This window comes from Ammodytes marinus (genome assembly GCF_949987685.1).
Source record: "Ammodytes marinus genome assembly, chromosome: 22".
Lineage (NCBI taxonomy): Eukaryota > Metazoa > Chordata > Actinopteri > Uranoscopiformes > Ammodytidae > Ammodytes > Ammodytes marinus.
Genome location: NC_137226.1, coordinates 4,656,675 through 4,670,326, shown reverse-complemented (window position 1 = coordinate 4,670,326; position 13,652 = coordinate 4,656,675). Strand labels below are relative to the sequence as shown.

The window sequence follows — 13,652 nt, the reverse complement described above, 5'->3', positions numbered from 1 at the left end:
CTAACGTTGATATACTGTATCAATACCTTTGTGAAGTGAGTGTACACTCAACAAAATTAAAAAGTGCCTATGTGTCATGTAACAACCCCTATTATGAGTATTTACTTTATCCAAAAGTGCTATGAAAAAATAACAACAACTGCACCACAAGCCCACCTGAAATTCAATACTTTTAAAAGGGCCTTATTTGAGAATATTAAATCCAATACTTTTAAGACGCCGCAGGTGCCCTGTATAAAGCAGTATGAATGGGTCTACCGTCTCAGTGCAGTGCAGTTTCCTTCCCCTGTATATGATTGGAAGGAAAAGCTCTGATTTGAAAGCTGCTGTGTGTGAAAAGGTTAAAAAGCCCACTGAGTCAGTCAAAGTCAGGCCAAAGTCAATTGCAGCAACTTGGCAATAAAAACTACCTCCAGACAGGGGAGGTGGTGTGGGTTTGTAGGCCAGCTAGCGAGAGCCTGCCAGGGGGGGTGAGTGGGTGTGTGGGCAGGTTCACAGGCTAAATGATCACTGACGCTAACCTCTACGCTCCCTCACTAACCCACCAGAGAAACTTTTAGACACAGATATCACCTGTAGCAACAACCCTCGTCCATGTGTACGTGCTGTAAGTAATCACATTGGAAGGCGGTCTGAGCTAAGGGCAGACGCTGATGTGTAATAGGTCACGGTATTACTAGAGGGACAAACAGAGATGTCTCATCCTGTGTGTGTGTGTGTGTGTGTGTGTGTGTGTGTGTGTGTGTGTGTGTGTGTGTGTGTGTGTGTGTGTGTGTGTGTGTGTGTGTGTGTGTGTGTGTGTGTGTGTGTGTGTGTGTGTGTGTGTGGTGGTATTACTCATGTTGTGGGGAAAATGTTCTGTTTAGACAGTGATAAGTGATTATTGTTATAATTGAAGTTTGATGAAGTTGAGTTGAGAGTGAGTGAGTGAGTGAGTGAGTGAGTGAGTGAGTGAGTGAGTGTGTGTGTTGAACCTTAGCAGTCTTGTCAGCGGAGGTGGTGGCAAAGAGGCCTCCATCCGGCGAGACATGGCAAGACAAAATGGCTCCGCGATGAGCCTCGATGTCGCGCAGCTTCTCTCCGCTGCCCGTGTCCCACAGCTGGTAGGTGGGGGGGGGGGAGAGAGAGAGAGAGAGAGAGATAGAGATAGAGATAGAGAGAGAGAGAGAGAGAGAAAAGAGATCAATATTACAGTTCCTACACATTTTCCATTTAAAAATTCCATACTTTTGGACTCAAATTTCCAGAATTCTTGGTCGATTTATTTAGTCGATATTTGGCATCTGAATACAAATAGTTAGATGCTAGATTATACAAGTGTTATATTTTCCTACTGCGTAGGAATCCATGTTTCATGCTGCTTTTGACTGTTTTGTTAATATTTCTGTGTGTGTGTGTGTGTGTGTGTGTGTGTGTGTGTGTGTGTGTGTGTGTGTGTGTGTGTGTGTGTGTGTGTGCGCGTGTGTGTTTTTACCTTAACAGTGCCATCAAAGGACCAGGACAGCAGTCTTGAGTCGGAGTGTGAGTTGGAGAGCAGAGAGAAGCGTCGGACTTGTTCCTTGTGATCTTCCAGTACCGTACACTCCCCTGACTGCCACCTCCACACCTACAGGGGGCAGCACACACACACACACACACAGTCTTAAACTTCAAACCATCTAGCAATCAATTAACAAAACAGGAAAGGAAGCTGCAATTAAAAGGTGCCCAGAGGAAATTTCAATTTGTGTTTTTACTACGCCAGCTGTAGTTCCTGTGTGAGCGTACCCAATGACAAAGGCGTTATAAACTTAAACCTATATAAAAAAGCATTCTTTGCACTGATGGTCTTGTTTGCTGTTGCATGTCATTTATGATCATCGGAGGAAAAATATTCAGAAATATTTCAAAGTTCCTCGTAGAACCTTTAAGGGTGCAGTTATGTGCCGCTGTAACAAATAGAGGTATTATTTGTATGTACTATTATGTATTATATATGGAGTTTAAATTATTGTTGCAACATCAGTTTACAGAGATTTTTTTATGACAGTGTGCTGGCAGTTAAATGAGCAGAGAGAGAAGATGTGTGGGCAGGACGGACCCTATTATTCTATCAATCATCCCTTGTGTATGTAAACGTGTCGGACATTTTTCCTTCTGAAAAGGGACATGTCATTGGTCCAGATGTAACAATTAATCACCTGCTAACATCTGTGTCATTTAAATCTCCTTTTACATTCCCTATGCGTATGTCTCTGTACGGACATGTTAAACACACACTTTACCCTACGCACACACGTCAAACTGCATGAATTTTAAATAGCGTCTTGAGTAAAGCAGCAATGGACTGTCCGAGAATAGTGATGTCAAAAAGGCAGCAGTTGTTTTGAATACAGAAAGACACACACACACAGCAGTTGTTGTTTGAATACGGAAACGAGGCGCCGCTGCTTCCTTGTCAGAGAGTGAAGGAAGGAAGGACGGTCTGTCAGCAAAAAGGAAAAGATGAGAAGGAAGTGATGGAAACGGGAAAGGAGCAACAGAGCGTGAACGGTGAGGGGTTGACGGACCGGAACGGTCTCAAATACACACGCGTGCCGTACACACGCGTACACACGCGTACACACGCGTACACACACACACACACACACGCGTACACACGCACACACACACACACACGCGTACACACGCACACACACACACACACACACACACACACACACACACACACACACACACACACACACACACACACACACACACACACACACACACACACACACACACACACACACACACACACACACACACACACACACACACACACACACACACACACACACACACACACACACACACACACACACACACACACACACACACACACACACACACACACACACACACACACACACACACACACACACACACACACACACACACACACACACACACACACACACACACACACGTTGAACACTGAAGTCAAGGCAAGTTCCTTTCTATTACACAATTCAGACACAAGGGGCACAAACTACATCAAGATAAGACAATAGAAATCGCATTTTAAGAGATCACAAAAACATAGAACAAATACAGGCAGACCAATTGAAGAGGAGCAGGAGGAGACAGTAGTTTGTGGCCCTTTACCCGTATGGTGGTGTCCTCTGAGGATGTGATGAGCGTTTGGCCGTCCGGGCTGAACCGGCAGTGCAGCACCGTCTTGCTGTGTCCCAGTAGAGAGGCTAGGAGCTTTCCAGAGGGCACCTCCAACACCTGCAAGCAACACACACACACACACATTAGCATCCACATTAACAGCAACAAGGCTATAAGAGTCTACAGCCCATGCTAGCAGCTCTGTGAGGCTTAACCAAGGAATAGTCCCATAGAGGCTCAGTCCTCAGAAGCAGCAGACCACGGGTTAGAATCCGGCCCATGGTCAGTTCTCTGCATGTCATTCCCCTCTCTGCCCCATTTCTTCTCTGTCTCTCAAAACTGTCTAATAAAAGCATAAAAATGCCCCAAAAAATTCTTAAAAACAAAAAAAAACAAAAAACAAAAAAAAAAAACTTAGGAATAGTGGTGGTTGGAGCTCAGTGCTACAATAACAGTACTAACATGCCCAAATTTGGCAATTCTAGAGTTTATCATGGTCACTATTATGGTTTGTGTTTAGTGCTACCAAAAGTTGCATATTGCACCTTAATGTGTATTCACTAAAGAATATAAACAACAAAGGCGATAGACCCAACCAGCAGACAGACAGAAGGACAGACCAACGTTGTCATGTTTGTTTCACAGCAACATATTAGTTTGCCTAAAAATAACTGTATGGTAGATGTTAGATGATACATAGTCACAACAATGATGTGAATACAGTGCTCTACTGTACCAAGAAGTCCCCTATAAGGTTCCCAATCCTGAGTTTAGAATATCTATGTAAGAGCCTCAAATGATAGCTAATGTTTGCCAAGATGAACTCTGGGAGGAAAAGTGTCCCGGAAAAGCTTCACCAAAACTTCCCGACAAACAGTCACATTTTGAGGGAGGAATGTAAAAGCTGAGGTGAAATGCCGCAGCTAAAAACAGCTTTGTTATGCTTTCTCTCACAGGATAGATGTCTTTGCACAATAGCCACAATTTTAACAAAACATTTTTTGGGGAAATTATTGGAAGTTATATAAGAAAAAAAAAGAAAAAAAAAAAAAATCAACTTGATTGTAAAAAATCATTATGAATTTAAGCACGGAAATACAAGTAAAAGTACTTTAAACATGGAGTTTAAATAAGTACAGTGGAAGCGCAGCAACTGTAATTTGCAAAGTATAATGACATGAGGATTTGCTGTTCTACCAGCCACTAAAATCATCTCAGAGGAGAAGGTTAAAATGCAGCTGAGCCGAACAAGCTTCAGGGCACGCCGAGTCAACGGTAATGTTTGTCAAGATTCACAAGTTTTACACATCCGGCTCAGGGATTTCTGGGATGGTGCAGTCAGGAAAAAGCCCGAGGGGGTGTTAACAAAATAATTATAATATTAATAAACAAATTTAAAAGCAGCTTATGTTCAGAGGAAAGATGTGGAACAGTACCGCGGGAGTAAACTAAGTAAATTTGCTAAAGCTTTGCCGAACAGAAATTAAATCAAGGAAAAACTGTAAAAATGGTGAAAGATTGAGATGGTCAGTGTTGAAGCACGATAGGACGTGATTACTGATACATCCATTAGCGGAAAAACTCATTTCCATAACCTTGTGTGACTGACCATGTGTGAATCTGCTTGTGTTTATTGACTATGAGAACTCATACAAAAAAAACTAAAAATACAGTGAAAGCAGTAAGATCTTTCTAGTAGTCAATGATCTATACACAAGCATTTTAAAAACGCAAAACACACACACTTACATTTTATTTGCTGTATGTTTATATGTGTTATTTAAGGTGATTTCTAAAGGGTTTCTGACACACGTACAAAACAGATACTACCCTTAAAACACCCTGTCTTTCCCTACCCTACCTGCACGCTGCCTGTGCTCAGCCCTACGGCCAGCAGTAAACCCCTGTAGGAGGTCAACAGCCGGCGGATCCTGCAGCCAACCATCCTCAGTACCTGCCTAGCCGTCAGCCCTGCTTCCTAGCACACAATGCACACAATACACACATACACACACACGAACACAAACACACACACACACACACACACACACACACAAACACACTAGCAATTCAACTTTTTCCAGTCATAAAGAAACACACTCTGTCTTTGCCTGCACACATCTTACATTGCACACACATAATAATCACAATAGAAATGCAAGGCTGACACATTGTGGTTGATGAAATATTACGGATGCTTTCCTACAGTAAACTGGTTCTTAATATTATAGGGAAGAGGGAAATTAAGTATTTTCCACTGCAGTGCTCACTGGCTCCAGCCAACACAGGAGCTCCCTCTGGTGTTGGCTCAAGGGACTACAAGCTCATAATTGATTTGGACTTGATGCAATTAAAAAGGTGCTACGAGGAACTTTTACATTTACCTGAAACAGTCTTATTTTTCCTCTGTTGATCATAAATGACATGTAACAGCAAACAAGACCATCAGTGCAAAGAATGCTATTTTTATATAGTTTTTCTTAATGCCTTTGTCCTACGCTCACCCAGAACTACAACTGGCATAGTAACAACAGTCAACACTATCGCTTTTGTCCAAAGGGGGTGCTAGAATCAACACAAACTGAAAGTTCCTCTGAGCACTTTTAAAGTCTGAATGTGTTTTTTCTTTATATACCTGTACAGTGCCGTCTTCCCGTCCCAGGGCCACAGCAGAGGGCATTCTGCACATAGATGTACACCGGATCCTGGACGACATCTCCTCAGACTGGAACAGCACTGAACCTGCCCTGCCGTCACGAACCTGACACACACACACACACACACACACACACACACACACACACACACACACACACACACACACACACACACACACACACACACACACACACACACACACACACACACAGTTTTCTATGACAAACTGATAATGGCACATGACAAATACGTCTCACTTGCTCTGCACTTGATCTCATGCTCAAAGATGTTGAGTTTCTTAATTAGTCAATTAACACAAGGAACATTGAAATTTGTCTTCTCACATATCCCTCTCAAGTTACCACACTTCGGAGGGCGTCAGAGCGCAGGGTCAACCATAGTACAGCACCCATGGAGCAGTTTATTGGGTTAAGTGTCTTGCTCAAGGACACAATTGTAGAGATGGTGGGCACCAGCCACCGCTAGTTTTACACGTAACACACAACCTGTCCGGTGCTGGGGAACGAACCAGCGACCATGGTTACTGGTCAGCTCCACTGTCCTCTAGGCCATCCTACCACAGTCACATTATCACTTCACATTGTTGCTTTATTCATTCCGCCTCACCTGCAGTCTGTTGCAGTTGTCTGCGGCCGACACTATGATGTCATCGTTGTTGAAGAGAACATCAGAGTCCCTCTTCAGGCAGACAGCTGAGGAGGTGTGCACCTTCTTAGTCTCCCATAACTGCAAGACACACAAGACGGTAACAACAGACTCGAATAGAACATTACCGTACATTATATGTTCTCTGATGTGAGCCCTCCTGAAAAAAGGTGCTACGAGGAACTTCTAAATATTTCTGAAACAGTCTCATTTTCCCTCTGATGATCAAAAATGACATGTAACAGCAAACTAGACCATGAGTGCAGAAAATGCCGTTTTTATATTAGTTTTTCTTAATGCCTTTGTCATGGCTCACCCAGAAACAGCAGCTGGCGTAGAAAAAAAACTACCGCTTTTGTCCAAAGGGGGTGCAAGAATTAACACAATCGGAAAGTTCCTCAGAGCACCTTTAATGACTTCTCTGCCGCCTGTGTGTAAAGAGAGAGAGAAGGAGAGAGAGAAAGAGAGAGTGAGAGAGAGAGACAGAGAGTTAGTGGGTCTTACCCTGACTGTTTGGTCGTCAGAGCAGGAGAGCAGCTGAGAGCCGTCGGGAGAAAACTGGACACGCTGGACCCAACTCAGGTGACCGCTGCAGTCCGCCATCTTCTTATTGGCCTCCAAGTCCCACAACTGGCAAGACACAGACACACACACACACACACACACACACACACACACACACACAAATGCATAAATCAATCACTGCTAAATCTCCTATAGAACATGATTTATTATCTATTATAGTATGGTTACCCAGTGAGTGTTGCATTCTAGAACTTTCACCACTAAATATTTAGATATTATACACTCACTGCACCTTTAATTATAGATAAATGTTTTGAACATTTTACTTTAGATTAAGAAAAAGGACACTGAATACACTGTATATTGTGATTGTGTCTGTGTTAGTATTGTATTTTACCTCTACGGCGTAGTTTGAGAAGGCGATAGCCAGCAGGTTGCTGGTAGGACAGGCGTGACAGTATTGCACTGTGCTCAGGCGATTGGGTCTGATCTCCAACAGCATATCAGATGTTTCCACGTCAAACACCTGGAGAAACAGACACAGAATGACAGCCAGTCCATTCAGGTTGGATGGGCACAAAATGGCTGCTTTTACTACTTCAGACTTGTAAAAAAATTTGATGAAAAATTATTACATTTTACAATTTGAAATAATAATCTTAGATATATGACAGCTTTCTTCCTTCCTTATTTCCCTTAGCATGTGCATGAAGTTTAAAGACCAAAGAAAACGTTAAAGCAACATTTAAGTCTCAATTTCTCACTCCTTAAACTAAACGAAATAAGCTCAGATATTTCCTAGAATGCAAACTAATGAAGATGCACTAGGAAGTAGAAGATACAGACAAGACTGTTTAAGGGACAACACTGACTTAATTTGGTGAAGCTTAGGAGAGAGGGCTGCTGTTCATATTTACAACCAGGATACACACTCTTTAGAATCCCAAGAAGACACACTGACAAACAGCCTCTCTTTCCCCCGTCTCCCTCAATGAAACCAGACACTTACAACAAGGGCAGAGAGGACAAAGAGAACCCTCTTGCCGAATTGGATTTGTATCTGCAACAGCAGCTGAGACATGTAGGACAAAACAGATCCACATCCAAACACCATTCAAACCTTCTTTATCGCACATTCGGCACGCACTCCCCACACAACAACAACACCACCTACTACACACCACAGCAAACAATAGCCTGCAGCAGCTCACTAGTAAGGGTTGTTGAAAAAAATTATGTAAAAATTGATATTTCTATCTCGTGCAATGTTAAATCTATTCATAGTTTGCCAAAATCGATTAAAAAAAAATAGAATTTTGGTTTATTTATTTATTCATTTTTAAATATGTATTTTACTACCGCCTGTAACGTTGACTTACACTCACATGCATTACAATCATCACATTAAAGTAGACTTAAATGAAGATAAATAAGACATGGATTTTAATTTGCCCTCATGCCATAATTTGCCACAACGCCTCTTTGCACACAGTGGACTGGAGTAGATCCTGAAATCCTCTTTTTCTTTTCTTTTTTATTCGAAAATAGTTTTTTTTTAATCGAATCTTGACCCCAGGAATCAGAATTGAATAGAATCTAATCTAATGGTGGGATTCTAGAAGCTTGCCAGCCCCACTCACCAGCACAGCGTTCCTGGCAGCACATATGATGCGTTTGCCGTCGGCGGTCCAGGTGGTGCACTTCACCATGACGTCTTCCTCGCTCCCTCCTAACTCCTCCCTCACGTTCAGCGTCTTCCACTCATTGGCCGACGACACCTGAAAGAGCTGCGGACGTGTAGGGACACAGAGACACACAGGAGAGTATGTCAGGACATCATCATGATTTAACAAACCACAAGTAATAAAAGACCACATCTCATCTTTAAAAAGGTGCACTATGCAGTTTAAGGGCAGGGGGATTTATTCATTATTTTAAACTTGCAGAGCCTGCAGTTCATTTACAAAACACATTTTCACTACCTGTAATTCTTAGTATTTAATAATTCTATCATCACAAAACTAAATTGTGATGATAGGAACCTGGAACCAAATGTAAGACTAGAATATGTTTTTTAACCAAACTGTGGGCCCTTATTCTGTAAACAACAACAGTGAAACAGTGACTTTTCAGGAAGCTTTTTAACTTCAAACAGTGTTCCAAGGATCCAATTTGTCCTGTGAGGAACATTCGCATATTCCGTTATGAGAATAAACCTTAGAAAATGTTCACTTCTCTGAAGTACCCAAAGTTACATTGTGCACCTTTGACTTTTTTTTTATTAAACAGAAATGGGTTTCTTTTTAAAAACTAGGATACTATTGGTCAGGGATAGAATAAATAGGGAAATGATTGAGCTTATTCTCTTCATAATTGATCTCATTATGTAAATTAATGAAGTTAATTACGAAGCAATTAAGTCAATTATTCTGTAATTGGACACATCACAAATTAATTACGCTAATTATAAATTGACAAAGTAAAGAGCTAAATTACTATGTAAATGATGAAGTTAATAAGGGTACACTTTGAAGGAACTACATGAAAAGAGTAATCAGGTAGAAATCCATAACTTAAAGGTTTTGTAGTGATTTTACACATGATAAATACAAAAAGTTACAGGGCCTCTCCAACTCACACATTAAATAAGATATTTATGTACATTGCCTTAGAAAAGCATAGTTTTACAGGTATCTAGTTTGATGGCAGTCACCTTAACGGTTCCATCGTTAGAGGCGGTGGACACGTAGGCGTCGTTAGGGGAGAAACAGCAGTGGTTGACGGGCTCAAAGTGTCCAAACACCGTGTTCTGGGACGAGGGCTTGTTCAGGTTCCACAACTGCAGAGAGAGAGAGAGAGAGAGAGAGAGAGAGAGAGAGAGAGAGAGAGAGAGAGAGAGACAGTAAAAATGAGGAATAAATAAATAAATAAAGAGAGAGAGAGAGAGAGAGAGAGAGAGAGACAGTGAAAATGAGGAATAAATTAAGAGAAAGAGAGAATAGAGAGAGGGCAGAGAGAGAGTTAGAAACACAGCATTTGTTTGTTTAATACTTAAAGGTGCTATGAGGAACTTTGAAATATTTCTGAAACAGTCTAATATTTCCTCTGATGATCATAAATTACATGTAACAGCAAACAAGACCAAAGAATGGGTACGCTCACCCAGGAACAACAGCTGGTGTAGTAGAATATTGAAAGTTGAGACTTTGATAAAAAAATTATTTATCCATAAGTTCTGCCAATGACTGTTGTAGTTGCATAACGCAGTCAAAACAAAAATCTTTTTTACTGTACTATTGTAGAGATTTTCAAAGTGAAAGTCTCACATTTTACTTATGGATGGGAGCATTTTCTAGTTTACTCTTGTATTGCAAAAAAATCCTACTTGTGAAGAGGGAGATCGAACAAACTAAGAAGGGAAAGCAATACGTCACAACAAGACAGGCGTCTATATGCTAAACAAACAGACGTGTCTCACACACACCTTAACGTTGAGGAACTTGTCATTGGAGCAGGTGGCCAGCAGGAGGAGCCGTGTGGTGTTGGTGAACTGACAGTGGTTGACCTGCTCTTCATGCTCCTCCTCAAACACCCTCAACAGCCTCGCTCCTCGCTCCACGCTCCACACCTAAGACACGCACAGTATCAAGAATTTTAGGTACACAATGCAAAGAAAAAAAAAAATCAATAAATAAATATATTGTGAAAAAAAATAAAAAGGTGCACTATGCAGTTTCAGAATAGGGGGGTTTATTTATGTTTGCAGAGCTTGGAGTTAGGTAGTAAAACATTACTTAGTCTAGATCTATTTCGTAGTATTGAATTCTTCTATCATCATAAATCAAAAGAGAAGTTATTTTAAGACGACTGGAACCAAATGTAATACTAGAATATGTAACCCAAACTGTGAAACCCTGCTGCTGTAAACAACAATCGTAAGTGAAAAAGTATATTAAATAGTGTTCCAGGGATCCAATTTTGCTGTGAGGAAAGCTTATTTTAGCAGTTATGAGAAGATATCTTAGGAAACTTCTCGGACAAACCCAAAAGTGACATAGTGCACCTTTATGATTGAAAATAATTGACTAACAGAATTGTGCTTGATTTTTTATGTGATTTTTTTTGGGTGGACATATCTGGACTCACCTTGACTTTCCTGTCACTAGAGCAGGTTGCTAGGAGACGGTCGTCAGGGGAGAAGGCACAGCAGAGCACCTCGTCGTCATGGGCCTGGATCTCCGTCAGCTTCTCACCTGAAGTGCTTCTAAACACCTGAGCGCACAGGTACCATGAAAACCGTTACCAAGACAATATATACTGTATGTTCATATTTACCTTTTTCCTGTTAAAAAAAGCTATACAACAATGGGGGTAAGATTAAATACGAGTTATACGTTTTCCTACTCCTTTACAGGCATATCAATTGAATATATGGAATATGCTTTTTATTTTTCTTATTTGTGAAATAATTAGATTATTTTTTTTACATGCTTTTTGTTTTGTTTTGTATCTGAAATAAATGCATTTAATTCAATTCAGTTCAATTCACTGGAATACCTTGAGTGTCTTGCTGGCTCCACAGGAGGCGATCTTGGCTCCATCGTGGGAGAAGCAGGCGGAGTAGATGGAGCCCTGGTGGGGGTGGATCACCAGACGAGACAGACTCTCTACACTGTTTTTATTCCTGGACCAGAAAAAATACAAAACACAAATTACATCACATACATAACACATACACAGCCTATGATGATCACCATTGTATGCAGTATATACTGAATATAAGCCTAAGAACATACAGGTTATTGCCCTGTTAACTAGAACTACTCTTGCACAAGCCAAATCAAATGAAAGAAGAAGACCAAGTTGCATGCCCGTCTCTTTAAATAAGAAAATGTGTGGCCTTTGCATTGTTCCATTTCTGAAGCTTTGATTTTCACACAATAACTGCATATTTCAAGAACAAGGAGAGTATATTTCTGCCAATTTACACATGCTGTTTTATGAATGAGAATTTAAGCAGAATATTCAACATGACAAAATGAAAGAAATGCAAGCCAAGTAGCTTTCATCTCAATATGTGTCAACTAAACTTGCACAATTTGTAGTGAACAAAAATGTTTTCCCTTTTAAAAGATAACTGATGCATAGTGTAAATGCACAACAAAGCCAGTGCGAATCACTTGGCTTTAACTTGAGCAAAAAAGGGATCGTTCGGTATTTATGAAGTGGGGTGGTATTGAGGTCCTTAGGTATAGCTAATAGGAACCACACAGAAAACACTTGTTTCATCTGACCCCCTCTGCAACAGCACAAGGCTAACCTCTGCAAACGCGACTTCTTCCCCAAACTCCTCATAGTGACTGTGCTGACTGCCATCTCCATAATGTAACATATTAACTATTCCTAAGTACCTCATACAACCCCACTTCATAAATACTGCACTATCCCTTTAAAACATTCCCACATCAGAAAAAATAAAAATAAATAATAAGCTCAAAGTAGAGTTGAGAAGCAGCAGACCACAGGTCCAAATCCAGCCCGTGGTCGTTCTCTGCATGTCATTCCCCTCTTCCCCCATTTCACCTTTTAAATAATCTTCAAAACAAAAAACAGAAAACAAACTAAAAATATCAGCTTCCTTGCTTGCGTACATACAGCCAGTCAAAGTAGAGTTTGCCTGTGCGTGCGTGGCCCTGTGCCTGTAGCAGAGCCTGTCTGTAGACCTCGGAGGTGTGCGGCTGAGACAGAGCCAACTGCACCACGTCAGGGAAGGGCCGCTGCTCCAACTGGTGACCGGTCAGAGACAGAAACTCCTGGAACTGACTGCGCACTTCACTGTTCTGGGAGGGGAGAGGACATAAAGAGCATTATAGATTTTTGGCATTTTCAAGCTTTATTAGATAGTACAGAGATGAAATGGGGAGAGAGAGGGGGGATGACCTGCAGTAAAGGTCCACGGGTCAGATCTGAACCCGTGACCACTGCAACGAAGGCCAGAGCCAATATGGTAAGCGCTCTATCCACTACGCCAATGGAGTGCCCCATAAAGAGTGTTATAGGGGCAAAGGAAGACAGATGGAGTCAGATAGCCTGCTTTCTCCTACCTGATGGCAGGTGACATTTTTAAGAAAAAAGAAAGGGTGGCACTGGCACCCTCACCTGCTATAATTGTAATCTCTTGCGACAGTTAAAAATTAGCGACTAACCAAAGAAGGCAAGGCAGGTTTATTTCTATAGCACAAACCAGACACAAGGCCATTCAAAGTGGCCTAAAATACATCAAGATTAGACATTAGAAATAGCAATTAAGAGATATTAAAAACGCTTCCGACCCTTATTTAAAACTCCAGAACATTTCAGAGTCACAGTGCATTTGTGAAAGGGGCTACAATAAGGTAAAGGTTTATTGTTGTGCGCTAACCTCTTTGTCCAGAATAGGTCCATACTCCACATAGTCGTTGATGAGGTTAGCTGGACTCATGACCCGGGCCTTAAGGCTGACCCAGTCCAGAGAGAACATGAGTGAGTAGAGCTCCTACACACAGGGAGACAGAGAGAGAGAGAGATAGGGTGAGAGAGAGACATAAAGACATTGGTGAAGTAACACAGCCTCTTGTATTGTAAAGTCTCTGTCACATTTATACCGACTGCCAAAGAAGGTTTTT

At 41.4% G+C, this 13,652-nt stretch overlaps 1 protein-coding gene across 2 annotated transcripts in view; it reads right to left on the bottom strand.

The window, feature by feature from the left end:
• The window catches only part of apaf1 (apoptotic peptidase activating factor 1), a 71,991-nt gene that overhangs the window by 50,063 nt on the left and 8,276 nt on the right, over positions 1-13,652 (bottom strand). For both annotated transcript variants that reach the window (XR_013845439.1, XM_080050735.1), the window contains exons 11-24: positions 13,409-13,522; positions 12,643-12,827; positions 11,545-11,671; positions 11,134-11,259; positions 10,472-10,615; positions 9,701-9,826; positions 8,628-8,774; positions 7,385-7,513; positions 6,967-7,092; positions 6,424-6,543; positions 5,774-5,899; positions 3,130-3,255; positions 1,475-1,606; positions 975-1,100 (exon numbers count right to left, since the gene is read on the bottom strand). Coding sequence is in view for 1 of the 2 variants with exons in the window: in XM_080050735.1 (XP_079906861.1) it covers positions 975-1,100; positions 1,475-1,606; positions 3,130-3,255; positions 5,774-5,899; positions 6,424-6,543; positions 6,967-7,092; positions 7,385-7,513; positions 8,628-8,774; positions 9,701-9,826; positions 10,472-10,615; positions 11,134-11,259; positions 11,545-11,671; positions 12,643-12,827; positions 13,409-13,522 (1,854 nt within the window). In the remaining variant the exon portion in view is untranslated. The remainder of the gene's footprint in view (positions 1-974; positions 1,101-1,474; positions 1,607-3,129; positions 3,256-5,773; positions 5,900-6,423; positions 6,544-6,966; positions 7,093-7,384; positions 7,514-8,627; positions 8,775-9,700; positions 9,827-10,471; positions 10,616-11,133; positions 11,260-11,544; positions 11,672-12,642; positions 12,828-13,408; positions 13,523-13,652) is intronic.